Source organism: Macaca nemestrina, chromosome 9 (genome assembly GCF_043159975.1).
Source record: "Macaca nemestrina isolate mMacNem1 chromosome 9, mMacNem.hap1, whole genome shotgun sequence".
NCBI lineage: Eukaryota > Metazoa > Chordata > Mammalia > Primates > Cercopithecidae > Macaca > Macaca nemestrina.
The window spans coordinates 95773282-95799123 of record NC_092133.1 but is presented as its reverse complement, the minus strand read 5'-3'; the positions used below and the strand labels follow the sequence as shown (position 1 = coordinate 95799123).

Here is a 25842-nt window from a genome sequence, read left to right as displayed (position 1 = left end):
GCAAACATATGAAATAAGATAGAAAATGTCCACAAGGGCCAGTGATCAAAGGAAATAACAGACAACAAAAACACTACACACCCTTCTCTGAAATTTTCCATGAGAGCTGAGGGTTCAAGTGAATATTTCTTTCTCTTCTGGAAGACACCTCATGAAGGTGGTAGCATAAATAATTATCCACAAAGGATTGTCAGGCATTCATCCCTAATGAAAACTACTAAGCCAAAACTAACAAAAAAAAATTGTAATGATAGTTTTGTAGCACAAAATAATTAAACTGAGGCAGGCAGAGGAAAGTAAGAGAATCCACATAACTACAGCTTACATCACCTTAAATCTCGACAGCCCCAGGTGGTGAGAACGAACCCAGTCCCAGCAGTCCAGGCTTCTCCATTCCTCCTCTTGCAGGCACAGTTTGGGTAGAGACATCTCTTGGGCTCTTGCCCACTGACTTGTCATTCACAGGCATTCAAACTGTGATGTTTGAAACTGTCCACCTCCGCAGATCCAGGGACAGTCCCTCCAGTCCAAAGGCTTACTGCAACTGGCCCTCAGCCCCCTTCAAACTGGACTTCTGGTTGCTTCTTTCCTTCTCCCCCTGAATTGGGAAGAGCTTCTTCCTGAGGTCCTTCTGCCGCTTCAGCTTCTCCTCCTCCTCCTTCTGCTTGGCTCTGAAGTGCTCCTTATTGTGCAGGTGCTGCTGCTCCTTGGCCTTCTTCATCTTCTGACTGTGCACCGTACTCAGAGCATCCAGCAGTGCGAGGATCTGACCAGGACAAAAGCCAGTGAGTATCAGAATGCTCTCAGCCACCTGACACACTCGCATCCTAAACACTAAGACTAGAGGCAACCCATGATCCAAATGAATATTAACTGCATGAAAATGCATCCTGCGCTAGGAAGTCATTGTTGGCATTGAGACACAGGTGTGATCGCATTTTACCTTTACCACCTGTGTTCATCATTCTGTGGACACTGTGTGCAGCTAACCAAGACAGAGGAGTTCCCCAGCCATGTGCCTGTTATCCCCATCAAAAGCACAGGGCAGAGCAGGACCAGGCAAAGGAAGGGAAATGGACTCTGGCTCTTCCTCTGACTTTAGTTCCAGTGCCCTGAATAACTGAGACTGCAGTAGAAACAGGAAGTGTGCTGCTGAGAGCGTTCTTTTCCTATTTAAACGCAGCATGCAGTACAGCATGGGCAACAGTACCTGTCTTTCATGAGGCTCGCGTATGACGGCCGGTCTCCACCTGTTCTTCGGCACCTTGCCTGCCTTTGCTTGGGTCTTGGGCTTGTTCTTAAATGGCAGGGCCTTCTGCGAGGCTTTTGGAATCTGCAGTGAATTTTTGCCTCAGGATTGCCTTAGGACTGGCTAAAAAGAAAAATAAAGACCGTGACATATTCAAATTATGACCAATGTGTATTTAAAACTTCTGTATAAAATCTTCTCATTGGGTTGACTTTTCCACAAGATCAGCAACACCAGAGTACACTGGCCCTGAGAAATCAGGTCTCAATCATCCGCCAAATATGAACTGCCTCAGTGGACCCCCACAATTCTTGGTAAACAGAGGAACAGAGAGCTTATACTTACAACTCTCCCCACAAAACCCTCTGTGCCCATTTCTATGGTATGGAACTATGGGGTCTCAACAGAGCAGATGAATAGATCCCAGTTTCTTTTCATGGAAATTTTAGGCCTTGTCTTTAGGCCACTGAGGTGATTATTTCCCAGCCTAACAAAAATAATTTAGTTTTTCATTTTGACTATCAACCACTCTAGATATTGGGTTTTTCATTTGTTTGTTTGTTTGTTTGCTTGCTTGTTTGAGATGGAGTCTCGCCCTGTCGCCCAGGCTAGAGTGCAGTGGCACAATCTCAGCTCACACAGCCTCCACCTCCCGAGTTCAAGCAATTCTCCTGTCTCAGTCTCGCAAGTATCTGGGACTACAGGCACACACCACCATGCCCAGCTAATTTTTGTATTTTCAGTAGAGATGGGGTTTCACCATGTTGGTCATGCTGGTCTAGAACTCCTGACCTCAGGTGATCCACCTGCCTTGGCCTCCCAAAGTGCTCGGATTACAGGCATGAGCTACCACGCCTGGCCCACTCTGGATTTAAGGACAGTTCTTCCTTCAGTCAGCAGCCAAAGAGTCCTGATTCCTGATTCTAATTAAGAAGTTTAACTTTATTCTATTTCTGATGGAAGGCTGGCTGAAAGAAGGGAGACTCAAAAACAGATGAAGGCAAAATACTCTGTACTGAATTTTCAAGGTAATCTTAAATTTATGTTCAATCAAGATGGCACAAATTCTTAATGGCCTCATAAATACTATTAATAAATTGAAAGTTTTGCCCTAGGCTTTTATTAAAGAAAAAGTTTCTCCTATGTCTTGAAATGTAGTATTAAAGACATCATCCCCAATAATATTCCATATTCTCTGTTTAGGAACCCCAATTGTTTTCGAATTCAAGAATTCAGAGAAATCTGCTTCTCACAGAAGAGTAGAATGGATAATGGGCACCACATCCTGAAGTGTATTTTAATAAAAATTCATGTAAGACGGTTCAAAATTTCATTAACTACTTTATATAAAAAGAAATGCCTGGGAGACTTCTGTTTCTAGCAGAGTGGCAGACTGATGCCTTGAACAACCCTCTTCTTACAAAACTGAATACTCCACATGAAAACAAATCTTTTCAAATACGTTGTTAAGCTATGAAGAGAATAACGAAATTTCTAAGAAACCAAAAATCTAAATGAAAATAGAAGTCCAGACAGGCACTGAACACCTAAAAAAAAAAAAGAAAAACAAAACAAAACAAAACTTGAATTGTCTTCAAGCATGTGGAACAGCAGGAACTCTTTAAGCTGCTGCTGCTGGTGGAGGCCAAGCCACTGTGCTCCCAGAACACGACACAGAAGCCTCCACACTGAGGCAGAGCACAGGTGCCCTGGAGTCTCCACCCCACCCAGGGATCCTCCAGCAGAAGTGTGTGTGCCCCTGCATACCCGCAAGTCCCACATCCAGACCTAGCGTTCAGGGCCATGGGATAACGGCCAAAAATAGGAAATCATTTTACTCATCAGTGGATAAATGGTGACACAGTCATATAATGGAACTCAACAATGACAATAAATCAATGTCTGCCATAGACAAGAACATGGTTGTGTCCTATAATACTGAAGCAAAGAAGCCAGGCTAAATAGAATGTGTTGTATTTTATAAAATTCAAAACCAGGCAGAACAAATCTATGTCAGGAACTGGGAAAGTGGCTATTTTGGGGGGCGGGGTGGGGCAGCAGTGCCTGGGATAGGCTTCAGGGTGAGGCTACTGCTTGGTCCAGGGTGTGGCAGCCTGGTGTGCTACAGTTTATCTAGCTGCACACCTGCAATTTGGGCACTCTTCTGTATGTACATTAACATTTTAATAAAAAGCTTATTAAAACATTAAAACTTTCAGAAAAATCCACATTGCTTCAATAGAAATTAGCACATTGATGCTTTAAAAATACATGTATATTGTGGGGGAAAAAGTGGTTCAAAAGAGTACCCAGTGAAAAGTTTAAGAGGGAGGGACACCAGCAAGGGGCCAATCAATAGTCCCCTGCGTTTGTCCTCTGACAAAGACAGCCAAAGCAGCAAACAACTATATTTTGATGAAGGTTCTAAAGGAGAGCCCCAGAGTGCATCAAGGAGTAGCAGAAATCCGGTAGAGCACAGAAAACCAGGACAGTCACATAAAGGAGAGAAGGAAATATCTGTCCCCCACCACCCATCCCCAGAGGGATCAGCCTGAAGCAGAGGGGATGTCTCCCTGCGGAGATAAGGAAGCAAAAGGGGCCCAGCAGCCCCAGCACTCCCCTCAGAGAAGGAACTGACGTTGCGCCCCACCCCCATGGACCAGCTGCTGCTGCAACATGACCTCCTGGACCCGGAACCACTTCGGGAGCATGTCCCGCCCAGGGTGAGCAGCCACCGCACCTTTCTACCATCCTCAGGGTTTGTTGCTCTGTATCACCCCCGCCTAGTGGCCCACCACCCCTGAGCTGCTGTTACACTGTCTTAGGCCATTTAGTATAGCTGTAACAGAATACCTGAGACTCGGTAACTTATTTTATAAAAAAGGTTTATTTGGCTCACCCTGCTTGTGTCTGAAAAGTCTGAGATAGGGCAGCACATCTGGTGAGGGTCTTGTGCTGCTTCATCTCATGGGGAAAGTGGAAGGGGAAACAGGTGTATGCAAAGGGCTCACATGGCAAGAGAGGAAACACGAGAGTCTAGGAAGCTGAACTCACTCTGATAATCCACTCCTGGTAACTAATCCAGTCCCATGAAAAGGCCTAACCTATTCATAAAGGATCTGCCCCAGTGACCCAAATACCTCCCACTAGGCCCCACCTCCCACACCACCACATTTGGAATCAAATTTGAACATGAGTGCTGGTGGGAACAAACGAAGTCCACATCACAGCATACACCCTACCCTGTGGGGCCAGGCTGCTGTGCCCCTCCCCTCCCAGCTGCAATTGCGCCCTGCCCCTTGGGCCCTGAGCTGACTTGGTGCCCTGCTTTCCAGGGAATCAGTGCCTTGGCTACCCAGAGCAGACAACCTCTCATTGCATGAGAGCTGCAGCACTGCCCCGCTTCACAGGGAATCAGTCTTGGCTGAGCTGAGCAGCCACACCTGACAGGGATGAGACAACATGGCACCCCCACATCCCAGGAAAATAGCATTGGCTGAACTGGGATATCTTGCCTTTCAGGACAAACAACTGTGGAACCCTGCTTTCTTGAAACTGGACTATCCCTGGAGAATCTGAGTTGCCCAGGCACCTGCCTCTCCAGGGAGAGAAGTAGTTGTTGCGCTGGTCCCTGCCCCCAAGGGCCCAAGCCACAGCAGTGCTCCACCATTCTGGGGTCCTTGCTGGTGCTGTACTTGGCCTCATGGAGACTGGGATGCTGCTGTGTTCCACCACTCCAGGGTCCAGAGTCACTACCACGTAACTCCCATGTCCAGAGTCACTCCCATCCCCTGGGGGTTTACTTCTTAAACTCCTCCCAAAAATAGAGCGAGAGGAAATAATTCCAAACACATTTCACCAGGCCAGTGCCACCTTAATACCTAAGCCAAACCAAAACACACAAATACACACACAAGAAAAACTACAAGTCAACTTCTCCAATAAATTAAACACTGATGCAAAAATCCTAAAAAAATTTTAGCAAATAGAATTCAACAACACATCAAAAAGATTATACATAATGATTAAGTGGGATTATTCCCTGGTGTGCAAGCCTGGTTTAACATATGCAAATCAATGTGATATATCACATTAACAAAATAAAATGTAAAACCACATGGTCACCTCAATTGATGCAAAAAAAGCATTTAACAAAGTTTAGCAACATTTCTTCATAAAACCTCTTAATAGTTTATGTATAGAAGGAAAGTTTCTCAACATAATAAAGACCATTTATAAAAAACCCACAGTCTACATTATAGTTAGTGGGGAACAACTGAAAGCTTTTCCACTAAGATTGAGTACAAGATAGAGATGCCCAGTCTTGTCACTTGTATTCAACATAGTACTAGCAAGAGCAATCAGATGAGAAAAAAAAAAAAAGGCAACTAAATTAAAGAAGCAAAATTATCTCTATTTGCAGATGACAAGATCCTTTATCTAAAAAACCCCAAGGATTCCACAAAAAAACTGTGAGAACTACTAAATTGATTCAGTTAAGCTGCAAGGTATAAACTCAACATATAAAAATCAGTCGCATTTCCATATACAAATAACCTAGTTGACAAAGAAATCAAGAAAATAATCTCATTTACAACAGCATCAAAGAAAAACAAAAACTTAGGAATAAATTTAACCAAGAAGGTGAAAGATGTGTACACTTGAAAACCATAAAACATTGATGAAAGAAATTTAGACATGAACAAATGGAAAGATATCCTATGTTCATGGTCAGAAGAATTAATATTGTTAACCCCGTCTCTACTAAAAAATACAAAAAACTAGCCGGGCGCGGTGGTGGGCGCCTGTAGTCCCAGCTACTCGGGAGGCTGAGGCAGGAGAATGGCGTGAACCCGGGAGGCGGAGCTTGCAGTGAGCTGAGATCCGGCCACTGCACTCCAGCCTGGGCGGCAGAGCGAGACTCCGTCTCAAAAAAAAAAAAAAAAAGTTCACACTGCCCAAAGCAAATATACAGATTTAAAACAATTCTCATCAAAGTTCTGATGGCATTCTTCACAGAACAGAAAAAAACAATTCTGGCCGGATGTGGTGGTTCACACCTGTAATCCCAGCACTTTGGGAGGCCGAGGCAGGTGAATCATGAGGTCAGGAGTTGGAGACCAGCCTGGCCAACATAGTGAAACCCTGTCTCTACTAAAACCACAAAAATTAGCCAGACATGGTGGCACGTGCCTGTAGTCTCAGCTACCCGGGGGACTGAGGCAGGAGAATTGCTTGAATCCAGGAGGTGGAGGTTGCAGTGAGCCAAGATCGTGCCACTGCACTCCAGCTTGGGTGACAGAGTGAGACTTCATCTCAAAAAAACAGAAAAAACAATCCTGAAACTCATATGGAACCATAACAAATCCCAAACAGCCAACAGATTACTGTTAGAGAAAAAGTTGGAGACATCACATCTCCTGATTTAAAATTGTATTACAAAACTATAGTAATCAAAACAGTATGGTACTGGCATAAAAACAAACAAACAAAAAATAGACCAATGGAACAGAACAGAGACCTTTGAATAAAGGTCATATACTGCCAACTAATTTTTGACAAGGGCAAATAAGACAACACAATGGAAAAAAAGATATTCTCTTCAATAATAGTGCTGGGAAAACTGGATTTTCACATGCAAAAGAATAAAATTGGACCCTGATCATACACCACACACAAAACTTAACTCAAAACAGATGCAAGACCTAAAGAAGACCTGAAACCATAAAACTCCTAAAAGAAAACATAGGGGGAAAGCCTCTTGATATTGGCCTTAGCAATAATTTTTTGGATATTGCACCAGAAGCCAGGCTAACGCAAACATAAACAAGGAGGACTGCATCAAGCTAAAAAGCTTCTGCACAGCGAAAGAAACAACCAATAAAATGAAAAGGGAACCTACAGACTGGAAGAAATATTTGCAAATCACATATCTGATAAAGTGTTAATATCCAAAAATCAGTAAAGAACTCTTACAACTTAAGAGCAGAAAAACAACCCAGTTGAAAAATGGGCCAAATAGGAAATGACCAATAGTAAATGGGGAGACATACATTAAAATAATACAAACTAGCAGACATGCAGGATGAAAAACTTAAAGATCTAATGTACAACATGAGGGCTATGGTTAATAAAAATGTGTTGTCTTTGGGATTTTTGTTAAATAAGATTTTAGCTGTTCCTGTCAAACACAAAAAAATGAAACTATGTGAGATGGTAGATACATTAATTTGCTTCACTGTAGTAACCAGTTTACTATATGTATCCTTTAAGATCATGTGGTCAACCTCAAATATATAAAATAAATTTTATTTTAAAAAAGAAAAGTTTGTCTTCAATCCAGAAAGAACCACTATTACCATTTTTTGGTGTTCCGTTACAAAATATTCCGTGAATATACAACTGTTCAATCAAATTTAACATTAGACTTTATACTTGAACATTCAAAGCATGTAAGAAATTATAGAAAAGTGTCTGTGTGACTCCCTGTCTGCAGGGTACAGACTGCATCTCCACTAACACACACGCGACCGGTACCTTACACAGAGAGTCCTTGTTCGCCTTTAGTCTGACGCCATGGGTAAGCCCTGATGCCAGGGTCCAATTTTGGCTGGTGGTCCACAGTCCTGACCAGGTGTCTTTCTCACCCACTGGGTTTCAACAAAGATGCTACTGGGTTATAGAAAGCTGGGATGGAAACAGGATACCAAGTTTGCATGAAGACAATATCTGAAAAGAGAGGTAATTTACTTTAACGTTTTCAAAAGGAGATTCATATCCATATTGTGAAGAAACAAAGAACAAAACCTTCACTCCAAACTTCTCTACCTGGTTGCAAAGTATTTGAAGGGAAAGCTCGCTAAGAAACTATTCTCATAGATCACAGAACTGTTACTGGGTGTGGCCAGGAGACTGCAGACACAAGGCGAATGGGCACACCGCATAAGACTGGGAGATCTAAGGCTGGAGCTGATCAACTCTCTAGAGACCTGACTCCAGCCTCTCGTCACACTGGCTAGAAGTCAAGCATGAATGGTAACACCCTGCCCTGAACACTACTCAGGACACTCACCACTCCTCAGCAGCTTATCCTGAAAGCTGGCCCGGAAAGCTCCTTCTGGAGCTCAGAGCGCTTTCTTGATCTGCCCCCTTATCCCACTGACAGTTCGAATCACAGCACCTTCAAATTTGGCTACTTCCAAGGCAGAATTAAACATTCCCTACAGGTATAGCAAGATAAAAACACACACAAAATCATATACTTTATGCTTTACTTCTTCCCTCAAACATATATCCTTGGTTAAAGAAAAAAAACAACTCACTGAAGGGTGATACAATAATCAAAATGTATTTGCCCCTGAAAGTAGAATTACTACCTCAAAAATACAACCCTTTCATTTCCCCCAAAATAATCATGTGGGTTCATGGGCATGCTCATCACCGCTGTCTGTGTGGAAGAGAAGATCGAAGAGGGATTTACTGGACTGAACTGGCCTAGGCAGCCTTTGCTGGCGTCTCTCAGACTGGACTGCTGCTCAGATCCTTTTACTCAGGTGCATACACTTAGAACATGAAAACAGTAAGATAAACGCCGGTGGTATTATTACCTTATATTGCAAGAACAATTTTATGATCTTCCTAACTCTGTGTTTCTAATGGAAACATCCCCACTAATGAAATTGTCAATAAATGCTGCTCAAACCACCCTCCCCAAATACTGAAAAACAGTACATCTGTTTCTCTGTACCCTTGCCAAGTTGTCTGCAAATGCTTTGTCGATTTTTCTGCTGAATGGTTAGACAAACTTGTGACTTTTTTTCCTTTGTTAACACAAATTTAAAAAGTAGGAAACAAAACCCAGTGGATAAAATGACATATTTTCAATATGACTTCTGTGGCAGTCTCACATGGAAGTCATGAGTAACAGCCTCAAAAATAGCTGTTTTACTACTGCTTTCTTCGGCACAGTTAAGTAACAGAATATAAAGGAACAAACAAAATATGAAGTTTATAAAAGATTTCAAATACTTTTCTAAAAACATGAGGCCCATATTTTAGAGGTATTTCATTCCTTTTCTCAAACAATATGGACATTTATAAATATGAGAATATATAGATATACAGACCTTAATAAATGAAGTATTCTTGAAAATTTTATATGGAAAACCAGTTAGCTTTAATTTCTTCACAATTTTTATGGATTTATCCAGATCAAGGACAACTCCTGTGGCAGCTATCCGAAAATCAGGCTAACAGGAACCCCAAAATTTGAAAATAGGAATAATATCAGCAAGAGAAAAACTTCAATTCTATGTGACACAATACATTACCAAAGTGAATTTTACTTACAATTAGCTAAGAAAAACAAGAGAGACTATCTGAACTTGCAACCCAGTGGTCTGACAAAAGCAATCCAAAACTAAAGTTGGTAAGCCAAAATAACAAGGGTGACATGAGGCTGAGCACCGTGGCTCATACCTGTAATCCCAGCACTTTGGGATGCTGAGGTGGGCAGATCACCTGAGGTCAGAAGTTCAAGACCAGTCTGGCCAATATGGCAAAATCCCGTCTCTACTAAAAACACAAAAATTAGCTTGGCATGCCACCATGCACACCTGTAATCCCAGCTACTTGGGAGGCAGAGGCAGGAGAACCGCTTAAACCCAGGAGGCAGAGGTTGCAGTGAGCAAAGATCATGCCACTGCACTCCAGTCTGGATGACAGACTGAGACTCTGTCTCAAAAAACAAAACAAAACAAAACAAACAAAAAACAAGGGCTACTTGAGTACTTTCCTGAGAGTGATTTCAGAGGAATGTTATTTCACTATAATGATTTATTTGGAATGAAATGGAAAAGAAAATACAGTTGCAATGTTTAGGAAATTATAATTTGGACCTCCAGGGCAGATTCCATCTGCTCATTATTCTGCTTTCTTCTCTGTTAAATGGGACCGATAAACCCCGCCCTGCCTGACTGGTCAAATGAAAATGGTGTGAACAGACTGCTACCCCAGCACAGCTGCAGGGAGTCTCGTGTCTGGCTGGTCTCTGATGGCTCCTCACAACCTCATATAGTGCTTGGCACATGGTGAGCACTTCTTAAGTACTTGCTTAGATAAATAAATCCAAAAGATGCACAAAAATAGGAAATGTACCATTATAATTCTTCCACCTCCCCTCCTTTAATCCCACACCCTACTGAAAAGGATGTAGGAAGAGTAAAAGCAAAGGGAAATTTACTTTATATTAATAAAAATGAGTAATTTTCAACTTAAAAGTCTCATGTATATAACCCACATTCAGGATATATTTCTCAAACCAATCTGTAAAATAAATCATCCAAGATAGTTACCATTATGCCACTGACAGACTGTATTGCCAAGAAACCAGTTCCCTGTGGAGTGATAGGGCCTTAAAGGAAAAGCAAAAAAAGAAATATAGCAAACCACAAATTTTAGATTCTAGTTTAACATACTGGATATGGACATTTGGATTTGGATATAGATTTACATATATACTCCAAACCACCTCCCCGCTCCCAGAAAAGAGAAAAATCTTAGGAGTGAAATTTTATGAAAGGAAAAGCAAAAAGCTATAATAATGCAGCCTGTAAGGTTTAATCTCAGCAATAGGCAAGTTATTGTCATCATATTTTACCCCAAAAGGCTGCTCCGCAATGCATGTGCTGTGGGGTATACTTTAGAAGCCTTTGTCTTCCATTGTGGTCTTCGATATAATAGAGTGGGATGGTCTGAAACCTCCTCCACCCTACAGAAAATATGATTGGATCTTGGGACTTGAGGATTTTCTTATACCAGCGATGTTTCTTCAGACGCATCTGAGGGGACGAGAGGGTAAGATGATTGATGGAGGGAAAATCCACAGAGCCTCAGGCACCAAATACCCAGCAAAGGGACCCACCTGCACGTATCCAACATTTCCCTCACTGTTGCCCAAGCCACCCAGGATAATGGGGTAATGGGGGTCAAAGTTCTGCACAAATTCACAGGGAACATTTTCAATCTCAACGCGGACGTACATCCCAGGTCGAAAACCCTCATACTGAACTCTGGCTTCATCATCTTGATCTTCAAATTCTGCGTGATTCAGCTACACATGACAGGAAAAAAAAAAAACAAACCCATATGCCGTTATCTGTAATAAACATAAGAGTAACATGAACAAAGGCACAATTTCTAAATAAAGGAACTATGGACAGAATTATGTAGGCTTTATCTTATTAAAAATACTACACATTTGGCCAGGCACAGAGGCTCACGCCTGTAGTCCCAGCACTTTGGGAGGCCGAGGCAGGTGGATCACATGAGATCAGGAGTTTGAAACCAGTCTTCAATATGGTGAAACCCCGTCTCTACTAAAAATACCAAAATTAGCTGGGTGTGGTGGTGTGTGCCTGTAGTCCCAGCTACTCAGGAGGCAGAGGTGAGAGAACTGCTTGAACCCGGGAGACGGAGGTTGCAGTGAGTTGCGATCGTGCCACTGCACTCCAGCCTGGGCAATAGAGCGAGATTCCGTCTCAAAAAACAAAAAGCAAGAAACAAACAAACAAAAAAAACCTACACATTTTACCTCTACAGTCTGCTCAGAATATGTCCCAACCGTTTTCTTCTCTGCTGCTCCAAGGGACAGCAAATGTAGATAACTCTGTGGAGCCCTGCGTGCCTGAACACTGGAAATGTCTCCAGTCCACACCTTCTTTCCTTCCTCTCCAAACAATTCTTTCACACTTTTCCCGTCTTCAAACACCCAACACCAACCTCACCTCCACTCAGCTGATGGCTGTTTCCTGATTCACTCCAAAACCAAAAGAACCTCCCTGGTCAACCCTCTACCAGGGTTTCCTCCCATATCCAGCCTTATCAGAGTTCTGACCTGGCCCATAGGGGAGCTATGTGTGGCTATTTAAATTAAAATTAATTACAATTAGGTAATATTTAAAACGCAGTTCCTCAATCATACTAGCCACACTGGAAGTGGTCCATATCAACCTGCGGCCAGGGTTACAATACTGGGAAGCAAAGACGTGCATCTCCATGATCACAGAAAGTTCTACGGGCAGCTCAGGAACAGATGATTTGTCCAGGCTTCTACTCAGGGCCACACATCACTTGCTCACTAGACATCATCCACTCTTCCTGGACTTTACTCCAACAGCTGTTCCCTCTGTTCCCTCTCTTATCTCAAAACCTTTTGATTCCACTTTTTCCACCACCAACTGCTCCATTTCTCTGCTTCTCTCTGCAGCAAAACCCCACAAAAGTTTTCTGCAGTCACAGCTTCCAGTTCCTCTGCTCCCATTCTCCTACATCCATGAAAATTGGTGCTTGCCAAGACTGATGAAGGCCCCCACACTGAAGGACTCTTCCAGTGGTCAACTCTGCCTTCACCATAGTTAACATGACAGCAGGGTCTGAACAACGCTTCGCCTCCGTGTACAACTGGCTTCCCGTGTGCCTGCATGCTCACACTGCTTCTCCTGCCTGGGCACTGCTCAGGCCTCACGGCCACAGTCGCCCCATCTCGCCCATGCCAGTCTTGCTCCTCCCACTCACTCTGCACTCACTCCCTGGCCACCTGACAACGTTAAGTGGCATCTACATGCTGAGGGCTGTACATCTAAGTCCCTGGCCAGACCTCTCTCCAGACCTGACACTCCACTTGTCTGCATGACACCCAACCGAAACAAACATCATCTTCCCAAAGCTGCATCTGCAGAGGGTTTCCTGTCTAACTTACAACAACCCATCCTTCCAGGAACTTCCAGTCACCATCCTCATTTCCTCTTACACACCCCACATTCAGTCCACCAGGAAATCCTACTGACCCAGCTTCTAAATAAAGTCTATCCGGGTTTGACTCTTTGTCTCATTTCCACTGCCAGCTCTCTGGTTTGTGCCACCTGCCTGATCTTTTGGCAGAGTGATCCGATTACCTGAATGTCTCTCCTCTGCTCAAAACCCTCCAAGGACTCCCAGTTCAGAGTGAAACATTCAGTCTTTTCCAATGGCCCACAAGGCTCTAGGTAATTTTAAATTGTAAATGGTGTGAAGCAAAAACTTCAGAGTTAGCCTAGTCATGCCAATCAAAGGTCAACACAGACTTGCAACCACGAAGCTAATGCCTAATCAGGAGATAGTTCTTTGACTAAATGAAGACCTAGATCTGTTCCAGCTTACACAGGCACACTCCTGGCCTCACTAACAAGGCGCAACTCAGATGCTCACCATCAACTGTACACATGTTTCTGTGTCTGTCTCCTTCAGAGTGAGATCACCGCCTCCAGCAACCTGCTCAGCACCCCCAGGCAGGAGGGCCACACCATATCCCTTTATCTCTGCATCAGACCTTACATTCCACATGTCCTTCTGAACTCTGACCAGGATGAGTTTTCAGAGCACTCCTCCTATGAGCTCTGGTGTGTCCATAAGCCACATGGGCCACTGATCACCTGCCATTCAAATCAGGAAGCAGCAATCAGAATAGGCAGCCAATGCTTGCACTGAAATGAATACACTGTCTCAGATCATTGTAAAAGTTGTAAAAGTCTCAAAAGTAGAGACCATGCCTCAGTCATTTCTGTTTCCTAATTCTTGTTACAAAATAGGTATGGATCTTTTTCTGGTGACCTTCTGACTGCAGACACAATGAGCTCACTGCATGAATAAACACACTCATATGCATCTCTACCCAGGAGTCCAAATGAAAGGCACAGAAGCAGGATAGGAAGCAGGGACCCAAACAAAATCAGGGATTCCTGTGCTATGATAGTCTTGACAAGGGGCTGAGAGGAACTGAGGCTTCTCACCTGTGCTTGTTTCTGCATTTCTCCTTTAAGATCATCAAAATATGTGCTTTCTCCTTCATCATATTCTGCATCAAACATCTCCTTCAATTTTCTCTTCTTATCCAAATGCTTTTTCTTGGCACTTTCTTCTTCGTTGGAGTCAATTTCTTCCTTAACTTCTTTCTCTACCTCTTCATTCTTAAATTTCCAGAAGAAAAAATTTTGTGTATGTTTACGAAGGTCTTTTCTTTAAACATTAGATTTTTAAAAGTTCGATTTAAACAAAAATCTTAGCAAAATCTCTTATCACTATCAATAAAACAAAACAAAACACAACACAACCTTTGTCTCTGAATAACATGGTACTGCTACAGGAAATGGTTACATCTGCATTACAATTAGCTGCCATTCCTTAAGCTGGCTGGGAACACAAACTAGAATAAAAACAACAGATGTGTCCCTCATGGAGATGCTCCCAGACCCTGTTCCAAAGAAATATTAGGGAGAACAGGGGCTTCGTTCTTTTAAATGACACTTAAATTTAAGAAGAGGAGAATGATGGCAATGGTCGAATGTAAGTCCAAGAAACTAAGACTTCTGTGAGTGAAAAATCACAGTGGACTTGGCAAATGACTATGGCAAGAAGCGGTAGTAATTGTTATCCAAAACTTAACAAGTAAACAAGAAAGCTTCTCTTTGGTCCCCACATCCCCACCCTTTAGGAAGGAATCTATCCATCCAGTCTGCAATCTTCACACATCACAAGTAAGATTTGCATTTCTCAATGTGGGCCTCTCTCAGAACACAATGACCAAGAATAGCCAGCCACAGCAAAGTCATACCTGAGTATCGGGACCTGATTTTCCCTTGTGCACATCCCCTGTTTCCAAGTCTTCAAAGTCACCGTAGAGCTCCTCTGGGAAAAGAACACCCAAAGGCTACTCCATGAGCCAGGCATGCAGGTGCTGCTGGCCCCACCCACCACAGGCCCACAGCGCACTCCACGTTCCAAGCCTCATTCTCACTGTTCCCGTCACTACACAAAAAGGCAAAACTGCACTAGGGAATGTTTCGTAAAACAATTAGTATTTCATCATCTGTTTAGGTAAACTAAATGGACCCAATCCACATTTCCACACTTAGTCAAAGTCCCAATTTCAATTTTTCCAGTATAGATAATGGATACTGTTTTTTTTTTTTTTTTCCTGGAGATGGAGTCTTGCTCTGTCACCCAAGCTGGAGTGTAGTGACATGATCTTGGCTCACTTTAACCTCCGCCTCCCGGGTTCAAGCAATTCTACTGCCTCAGTCTCCCGAGTAGCTGGGATTATAGGCACCCGCCACCAGGCCTGGCTAATTTTTGTATTTTTAGTAGAGATAGGATTTCACCATATTGGCCAGGCTGGTCTCAAACTCCTGACCTCATGATCTGCCCTCCTCAGCCTTCCAAAGTGCTGGGATTACAGGCATGAGCCACTGCACCCAACCAATGGACACTCAAAAGACACAGAGGTCTATCTGTGTCCCCCAAACGAATAGTTCAAAGAGTGAATAGAAAAGCCCCACGCTGATACCAGCACATGTGAAAAGGAGTCTCAATGTAAGTTCAACACAACACAATCGTGTAACACACCTAGGGGAAATCTTAGATTATATAAAACATAGCATTTAGATTAAGAGTAGAGCCCCAGATCCCTTTTCCTAGCCAGGGGAACTGAGACATACAACACCTGGAAAATCGGGTAACTCCCACCCCAATACTGCGCTCTACCAAGGATCTTAGCAAACGAGCACACTAGGAGACTAAATCCCACACCTGGCCGGGAGGGTCCCACGCCCACGGAGCCTCCCACATTGCTAGCACAGCAGTCCCCCCCGCAAGGCAGCAGCTAGGCTGGGGGAGGGGCGCCCACCATTGCTGAGGCTTAAGTAGATAAACAAAGAGGCTGGGAAGCTCCAACTGGGTGGAGCTCACAGCAGCTCAAGAGGTCCTGCCTGTCTCTGTAGACTCCACCTCTGGGGACAGGGCACAGCTAAACAACAACAACAACAACAACAACAACAAAAAGCAGCTGAAACCTCTGCAGACACAAACGACTCTGTCTGACAGCTTTGAAGTGAGCAGTGGATCTCCCAACACGGAGGTTGAGATCTGAGAACGGACAGACTACCTGCTCAAGTGGGTCCCTGACCCCTGAGTAGCCTAACTGGGAGACATCGCCCACTAGGGGCAGACCGACACCCCACATCTCACACGGTGGAGTACACCCGAGAGGAAGCTTCCATAGCAAGAATCAGACAGGTACACTCGCTGTTCAGCAATATTCTATCTTCTGCAGCCTCTGCTGCTGATAACCAGGCAAACAGGGTCTGGAGTGGACCTCAAGCAATCTCCAACAGACCTACAGCTGAGGGTCCTGACTGTTAGAAGGAAAAGTAACAAACAGGAAGGACACCCACACCAAAACCCCATCAGTACGTCACCATCATCAAAGACCAGAGGCAGGTAAAACCACAAACATGGGGAAAAAGCAGGGCAGAAAAGCTGGAAATTCAAAAAATAAGAGCGCATCGCCCCCTGCAAAGGAACGCAGCTCATCGCCAGCAACGGATCAAAGCTGGACGGAGAATGACTTTGACGAGATGAGAGAAGAAGGCTCCAGTCCATCAAACTTCTCAGAGCTAAAGGAGGAATTACGTACCCAGTGCAAAGAAACTAAAAATCTTGAAAAAAATGTGGAAGAATTGATAACTAGAATAATGAATGCAGAGAAGGCCATAAACGAATGGACAGAGATGAAAACCATGACACGAGAAATACATGACAAATGCACAAGCTTTAGTAACTGACTCGATCAACTGGAAGAAAGAGTATCAGCGATTGAGGATCAAATGAATGAAATGAAGCGAGAAGAGAAACCTAAAGAAAAAAGAAGAAAAAGAAATGAACAAAGCCTGCAAGAAGTATGGGATTATGTAAAAAGACCAAATCTATGTCTGACTGGGGTGCCTGAAAGTGAGGGGGAAAATGGAACCAAGTTGGAAAACACTCTTCAGGATATCATCCAGGAGAACTTCCCCAACCTCCTAGGGCAGGCCAGCATTCAAATTCAGGAAATACAGAACGCCACAAAGATACTCCTCGAGAAGAGCAACTCCAAGACACGTAATTGCCAGATTCACCGAAGTTGAAATGAAGGAAAAAATCTTAAGGGCAGCCAGAGAGAAAGGTCGGGTTACCCACAAAGGGAAGCCCATCAGACTAACAGCAGATCTCTCGGCAGAAACTCTACAAGCCAGAAGAGAGTGGGGGCCAATATTCAACATTCTTAAAGAAAAGAATTTTCAACCCAGAATTTCATATCCAGCCAAACTAAGTTTCATAAGTGAAGGAGAAATAAAATCCTTTACAGATAAGCAAATGCTTAGAGATTTTGTCACCACCAGGCCTGCCTTACAAGAGACCCTGAAGGAAGCCCTAAACATGGAAAGGAACAACCGGTACCAGCCATTGCAAAAACATGCCAAAATGTAAAGACCATTGAGGCTAGGAAGAAACTGCATCAACTAACGAACAAAATAACCAGTTAATATCATAATGGCAGGCTCAAGTTCACACATAACAATCTTAACCTTAAATGTAAATGGACTAAATGCTGCAATTAAAAGACACAGACTGGCAAACTGGATAAAGAGTCAAGACCCATTAGTTTGCTGTATTCAGGAGACCCATCTCACATGCAGAGACATACATAGACTCAAAATAAAGGGATGGAGGAAGGTCTACTAAGCAAATGGAGAACAAAAAAAAGCAGGGGTTGCAATACTAGTCTCTGATAAAACAGACTTTAAACCATCAAAGATCAAAAGAGACAAAGAAGGCCATTACATAATGGTAAAGGGATCAATTCAACAGGAAGAGCTAACTATCCTAAATATATATGCACCCAATACAGGAGCACCCAGATTCATAAAGCAAGTCCTTAAAGACTTACAAAGAGACTTAGACTCCCATACAATAATAATGGGAGACTTCAACACCCCACTGTCAACATTAGACAGATCAACAAGACAGAAAGTTAACAAGAATATCCAGGAATTCAACTCATCTCTGCAGCAAGCAGACCTAATAGACATCTACAGAACTCTCCACCCCAAATCAACAGAATATACATTCTACTCAGCACCACATCACACTTATTCCAAAATTGACCACATAATTGGAAGTAAAGCACTCCTCAGCAAATGTACAAGAACAGAAATTATAACAAACTGTCTCTCAGACCACACTGTAATCAAACTAGAACTCAGGACTAAGAAACTCAATCAAAACCGCTCAACTACATGGAAACTGAATAACCTGCTCCTGAATGACTACTGGGTACATAACGAAATGAAGGCAGAAATAAAGATGTTCTTTGAAACCAATGAGAACAAAGATACAACATACCAGAATCTCTGGGACACATTTAAAGCAGTGTGTAGAGGGAAATTTATAGCACTAAATGCACACAAGAGACAGTTGGAAAGATCTAAAATTGACACTCTAACATCACAATTAAAAGAACTAGAGAAGCAAGAGCAAACACATTCAAAAGCTAGCAGAAGGCAAGAAATAACTAAGATCAGAGCAGAACTGAAGGAGATAGAGACACAAAAAACCCTCCAAAAAATCAATGAATCCAGAAGTTGGTTTTTGGAAAAGATCAACAAAATTGATAGACCGCTAGCAAGACTAATAAAGAAGAAAAGAGAGAACAATCAAATAGACACAATAAAAAATGATAAAGGGGTTATCACCACCGACCCCACAGAAATACAAACTACCATCAGAGAATATTATAAACACTTCTACGCAAATAAACTAGAAAATCTAAAAGAAATGGATAATTTCCTGGACACTTACACTCTCCCAAGACTAAACCAGGAAGAAGCTGAATTCCTGAATAGACCAACAGCAGGCTCTGAAATTGAGGCAATAATCAATAGCCTACCAACGGAAAAAAGACCAGGACCAGATGGATTCACAGCTGAATTCTACCAGAGGTACAAGGAGGAGCTGGTACCATTCCTTCTGAAACTATTCCAATCAATAGAAAAAGAGGGAATCCTCCCTAACTCATTTTATGAGGCCAACATCATCCTGATACCAAAGCCTGGCAGAGACACAACAAAAAAAGAGAATTTTAGACCAATACCCCTGATGAACATCGATGCAAAAATCCTCAATTAAATACTGGCAAACTGGATTCAGCAGCACATCAAAAAGCTTATCCACCATGATCAAGTGGGCTTCATCCCTGGGATGCAAGGCTGGTTCAACATAGGCAAGTCAATAAATGTAATCCAGCATATAAACAGAACCAAAGACAAAAACCACATGATTATCTCAATAGATGCAGAAAAGGCCTTTGACAAAATTCAACAGCCCTTCATGCTAAAAACGCTCAATAAATTGGGTATTGATGGAACGTATCTCAAAATCATAAGACCTATTTATGACAAACCCACAGCCAATAACATACTGAATAGGCAAAAACTGGAAAAATTCCCTTTGAAAACTGGCACAAGACAGGGATGCCCTCTCACCACTCGTATTCAACATAGTGTTGGAAGTTCTGGCTAGGGCAATCAGGCAAGAGAAAGAAATCAAGGGTATTCAGTTAGGAAAAGAAGAAGTCAAATTGTCCCTGTTTGCAGATGACATGATTGTCTATTTAGAAAACCCCATTGTCTCAGCCCAAAATCTCCTTAAGCTGATAAGAAACTTCAGCAAAGTCTCAGGATACAAAATTAATGTGCAAAAATCACAAGCATTCTTATACATCAGTAACAGACAAACAGAGAGCCAAATCATGAATGAACTTCCATTCACAATTGCTTCAAAGAGAATGAAATACCTAGGAATCCAACTTACTAGGGATGTAAAGGACCTCTTCAAGGAGAACTACAAGCCACTGCTCAGTGAAATAAAAGAGGACACAAACAAATGGAAGAACCTACCATGCTCATGGATAGGAAGAATCAATATCGTGAAAATGGCCATACTGCCCAAGGTAATTTATAGATTCAATGCCATCCCCATCAAGCTACCAATGAGTTTCTTCACAGAATTGGAAAAAACTGCTTTAAAGTTCATATGGAACCAAAAAAGACCCCGCATTGCCAAGACAATCCTAAGTCAAAAGAACAAAGCTGGAGGTATCACGCTACCTGACTTCAAACTATACTACAAGGCTACAGTAACCAAAACAGCATAGTACTGGTACCAAAATAGAGATATAGACCAATGGAACAGAACAGAGTCCTCAGAAATAATACCACACATCTACAGCCATCTGATCTCTGACGAACCTCAGAAAAACGAGAAATGGGGAAAGGATTCCCTATTTAATAAATGGTGTTGGGAAAACTGGCTAGCCGTAAGTACAAAGCTGAAACTGGATCCTTTCCTTACTCCTTATACAAAAATTAATTCAAGATGGATTAGAGACTTAAATGTTAGACCTAATACCATAAAAATCCTAGAAGAAAACCTAGGTAATACCATTCAGGACATAGGCATGGGCAAGGAATTCATGTCTAAAACACCAAAAGCAACAGCAACAAAAGCCAAAATTGACAAATGTGATCTAATTAAACTAAAGAGCTTCTGCACAGCAAAAGAAACTACCATCAGAGTGAACAGGCAACCTACAGAAGGGGAGAAAATTTTTGCAATCTGCTCATCTGACAAAGGGCTAATATCCAGAACCTACAAAGAACTCAAACAAATTTACAAGAAAAAAACAAACAACCCCGTCGAAAAGTGGGCAAAGGATATGAACAGACAGTTCTCAAAAGAAGACATTCATACAGCCAATAGACACATGAAAAAATGCTCATCATCACTGGCCATCAGAGAAATGCAAATCAAAACCACAATGAGATACCATCTCACACCAGTTAGAATGGCAATCATTAAAAAGTCAGGAAACAACAGGTGCTGGAGAGGATGTGGAGAAATAGGAACACTTTTACACTGTTGGTGGGATTGTAAACTAGTTCAACCATTATGGAAAATAGTTTGGCGATTCCTCAAGGATCTAGAACTAGAAGTACCATATGACCCAGCCATCCCATTACTGGGTATATACCCAAAGGATTATAAATCATGCTGCTATAAAGACACATGTACACGTATGTTTATTGCGGCACTATTCACAATAGCAAAGACTTGGAATCAACCCAAATGTCCATCAGTGACAGACTGGATTAAGAAAATGTGGCACATATACACCATGAAATACTATGCAGCCATAAAAAAGGATGAGTTCGTGTCCTTTGTAGGGACATGGATGCAGCTGGAAACCATCATTCTCAGCAAACTATCGCAAGAACAGAAAACCAAACACCGCATGTTCTCACTCATAGGTGGGAACTGAACAATGAGATCACTTGGACTCGGGAAGGGGAACATCACACACCAGGGCCTATCACGGGGAGTGGGGAGGGGGAAGGGATTGCATTGGGAGTTATACCTGATGTAAATGACAAGTTGATGGGTGCTGACGAGTTGATGGGTGCAGCACGCCAACATGGCACAAGTATACATATGTAACAAACCTGCACGTTATCCACATGTACCCTAGAACTTAAAGTATAATAAAAATAAAAAATAAATAAAAAAAAAAAGAATCCCTGCCTACCCCCCCGCCAAAAAAAAAAAAAAAAAGAGTAGAGCCCCAAACCACACCAAACCCATGGGAAGAGCTTATTCACTCATTCATTCCTTCATTTGTTTTTGGAGCTCTGGGCTCAATTACAGTTCCCATTCTTAAAAGAAATAGACAAGTAAGGCTGCGTGCAGTGGCTCATGACTGTAAACCCAGCACTTTGGGGGCCTGGGAGGCAGAGGTTGCAGTGAGCCATAATTGCGTCACTGAACTCTGGCCTGGGTGACAGAGTGAGACCCTGTCTCAAAAAAAGGAAAACAAAAGAAACAGGCAAGTTAAAACTCATTTGGGAGAGCAATGTTTAGAAGGCTATTAAAACATTTTCACTTAAGGGCCAAAGAACCAGGTAGAAGTTATAATAGATAGGAAGCGCCTATTTGTAATAAAAGCAAAAAAGGATAAAATAGGAATAAACCTAACAAGAAATGCACCGGAACTTTATTTAAAAAAAAAAAAAAAGAAGAAGAAAAGCTTTAATATGCTACCAAAGGATGAAAGGAATAGTATCACCACCAACACTCGTATGTGCTCTGCACACCAGGCACTGCATTAAGTACTTTCCTAAGCTTAACCACATTCTTCAACCCAAGGAAGTAGGTGTTGTAAATATTATCTACGGAATAATGATATGTTCTCATTTCAAAAGAAAGACTTGACTTCACAAATACGCCAATTCTCCTTTTAGCACAGTTACAACCCAAAACCACCACTAAGGATTTCTGATCTAGAGAAGATAACACATTATTCCCTCCTAAAAAGTGTAACCTAAACTCTAGGTTACCTAGACAGGAGACGATCAGTGGAGAATTCTGAAAGGTGGAAAGAAAAAGGCTGCTGACAGACTCTAGGACTAGGGAATGTATAGTGGCCAGGTGTCTCCTTGGACCTCATCCAACAGGAAGGTGACCCAGGCCCAGAGTCTCCCAACTCCCAAGGTAGCAATAGAAGGCAACCCAGGCAGACTCAGTCCTCCCAGATCAAAGGAGATCTTCCCCACAACAAGAAAACCAGCTCCACACACCAAGACAACCACCATTCCCCACCCACCTAGCTGCAGCAGGTGGCCCAGCCTGGGGCAGCTCCCCTGTTCCCTCAGGTGGGCATCAGCAGGGACTGGTGGGAGAACCCCAGTGATACCAGATACGCCAAACAGACCAAAATAACATCATGAAGGCTCTGAAATTAAATTGTCAATGGAATTACAGCCCACAAAGTAGACCAGGACTGAAACAGGACTGCCTGCAAAAATAAAAAAATTACATAGGCAGATGTTGGAACCATCATCGCTTATAGCAGTCAGTATAAAAATGCTTCAACAAGCAACTACAAATCCTATGGCAACAAACAAAGAACTGAAAATGTCAGCAAAGAAACTGAAGAAGAATCAAATGGAAATTACAGAAATATAAAATACAGTAACAGAATTTTAAAAAAAAATCTATCTGGATGGGCTCTATTGAGTAAAAGTGGAGATGACAGAGGACAGAATCAGAGAAGCTGAAACCTGATCAACAGAATTCACCCAGTCTGAAAAACAGAGAGAAAATAACCTGAAAACAAATGAACAGAGCTGCACGGACCTGTGGGACAATAACAAAAGACCCTGCATTTATGTTATCTGAGTCCCATAGGAGACCAGAGCTGCGAAAGCATGCAAATAACTAATTCCTGATGCCTCCCACATTTGGTGAAAGATATAAACTTACAGATTCAAGAAGCGGAGCAAACCTGGAAGTATACCAAAAGAAAGCAACACTGATTAAACTTTCAAAACTAAAAACAAAGATCAAAAAAGGGAGAATGCCAGCAGGGACACGCCAACTCAAATGCCAGTGTATTTCTCCTCTAAAATCATGGAGGCCAGAAGGAAGTGGCACAACATTTTTAAGTGCTTAAAAACAAACAAACAAAAAAAACAAAAAAACCTGTTGGCTACAAATTATATATCCCATGAAACTACCCTTCAGAAATGAAGAGAGAAATAAAGACATTCTCAGAGGAAGAGAATATAGGAATTTGTCACTGGTAAATTTAGAAATGCTAAAAAGTGGCTACAGAAATATATTCTGTCATTTCCACTACACAAAAAATTAAAACAAAAAAAATCAAAATAAAAAAATGACTACAGAAAGTTCTTATGCAGAAGAGATGAATATGGGACTATGGGAGGAGGGACAAAGGAAAGACCAGAAATGTGGAAACCTCACACTAGACAATCCATAGTTCTTAAAATCACATTTGACGACTCAAACAAAAACTATACCACCACCTAATACTCAAGCCAGTGATTTATAAGAGTGGAAAAGGTAAAGAGACATAAATGCAAGGCAGGTTTCCACACTTTGAAGTGGTAAATACTGGTACCAGTGGACTACTATACTACAACGCATATTGTAACATCCAGAGCAAACACTTTAAGACTATACAAAGAGGTACACGCAACAACATTATACAGAAATAGATCAAGATGGAGCTAAAGAAAAAGGAAACAAAAAAGCAAATAATAAAAACATCAGATATAAGCAATTATGTAACAATAAGCACCTTAAATGTAAATGGTCTAAATAAACCAAAAGACAGATTGATGAAGAGCCTATAATAAACACATGGCCCAACTAGATACTGTTCATAAGAAACTTCAAACTCACATAAGGACCTAAGTAGGCTGAAAGTAAAAGAGTGGAGAAAGATATCTTATATAATCATTAATTTTTTAAGGAAGCAGGAATGAATATATTAATATCTCATGAAGTAGACTTCAAGCAAAATAATTTACCAGAGCTGGAGAGAGGGTCTTTGCTGAATTTTAAGATAATAAAATTTCCTATGCTGCCTTGACATCTTTGAGCCTTACAGGGCCCCAAAGGCCTAGCCATGGGTTTTCCTGTTTCTGTCAGACAGCTCCTACCCTGCCACCCAGCAGGAAAGGCTCCCCACCTGGCTAGTTCTTTTATCAGCCAGAGCAGCTGCACCTCAGCCTAAGAAGTTTCACTTCACCTGTCTGCCAGCCCATGAATTTATTCAAACAAGCCAACTGCATTCCCCCTCAGGAACCATTAGTCATTGTGTGCTCTTGTTACTACCAAGCCTGCCTGCCTCCTCAGACCCCAGCCCTCACTCCGCTACAGAGTACGGTGCCCATCTGACCCTGTGTGGCATTCAGTGTCCTCCTCTGAGCTGTGGGTATATGTGACTAAAACACTGCTGTCAATCTCATCCATCCACACCAGGTGTTGTGTTCAGCCATCTCCTACACTTTAGGGCAGGGACCCCTCCTTCACCAATGGCGTGAAAAGGAAGTGACCATAACAACTGCTTAATGACAAAAGGATTAACCCACCAAGAAGACATCTACTTCAACATCCTCCTCTCAGCAACTGTTAAAACTAGGCAGAGGTTGGGCGCAGTGGCTCATGCCTGTAATCCCAGCACTCTGGGAGGCCAAGACAAAGGACTGCTTGTGGCCAGGAGTTTGAGCGTGGGAAACATAGCAAGGCCCTGTCTCTCCAAAAAATTTTAAATTTAGCCAGGTATGGCGGCACACACCTATAGTACCAGCTACTCAGGAGGTTAAGCCAGGGGAACTGCTTGAGCCTAGGAGGTCAAGGCTGCAATGAGTCATGTTCGTGCCACTGCACTCTAGCATAAGTGACAGAGTGAAACTAGGCAGCAAAGGAGTAAGGATTTACAAAAGATCTGAATAGTCAACCAGCAAAATCTGACATCTGTACAACACCCCACTCCCCAACAGCAAAATACACACATTTTTAACAGAAATCTACCAAGATGAAATACATTTGGGGCAATAAAAGAAATCACAGCAAATCTAAAAGAATTCAAATCATAAGAATATGTTCTCAGAACATAATGTAATCAAGCTAGAAATCTATAACAGAAAGACAGGAAACTCTCTAAATACTTGATAATTAAAACAACATATATATAAATAATGCATGGGCCAAAAAGAAGTCCCAAAGGAAATATGAATGAAAATACAACACATGAACATTTGTGGGGTACAGCACAGCAGTACAGAGAAGGAAACTTAAGCACTAAATGCTCACATTAGAAA

At 42.2% G+C, this 25842-nt stretch overlaps 1 protein-coding gene across 6 annotated transcripts in view; it reads right to left on the bottom strand.

Moving 5' to 3' along the window:
* Nucleotides 1-229: 229 nt before the first annotated feature.
* LOC139356353 (ribosome biogenesis protein BMS1 homolog) overlaps nt 230-25842 on the bottom strand; it is a 51714-nt gene continuing 26101 nt past the window's right edge. Inside the window, exons 13-22 of one of the 6 annotated variants that reach the window (XM_071070161.1) lie at nt 14898-14971; nt 14077-14253; nt 11172-11360; nt 10908-11088; nt 10603-10661; nt 9376-9498; nt 8322-8469; nt 7787-7978; nt 1211-1372; nt 230-766 (exon numbers count right to left, since the gene is read on the bottom strand). In XM_071070161.1, coding sequence (XP_070926262.1) covers nt 8374-8469; nt 9376-9498; nt 10603-10661; nt 10908-11088; nt 11172-11360; nt 14077-14253; nt 14898-14971 — 899 coding nt within the window. In that variant the 3' untranslated portion in view covers nt 230-766; nt 1211-1372; nt 7787-7978; nt 8322-8373. Of the gene's footprint in view, nt 767-1210; nt 1373-7786; nt 8470-9375; nt 9499-10602; nt 10662-10907; nt 11089-11171; nt 11361-13498; nt 13720-14076; nt 14254-14897; nt 14972-25842 lie in introns of those variants that run through there. The other 5 variants (XM_071070160.1, XM_071070162.1, XM_071070163.1 and 2 more) reach the window with 5 other exon arrangements.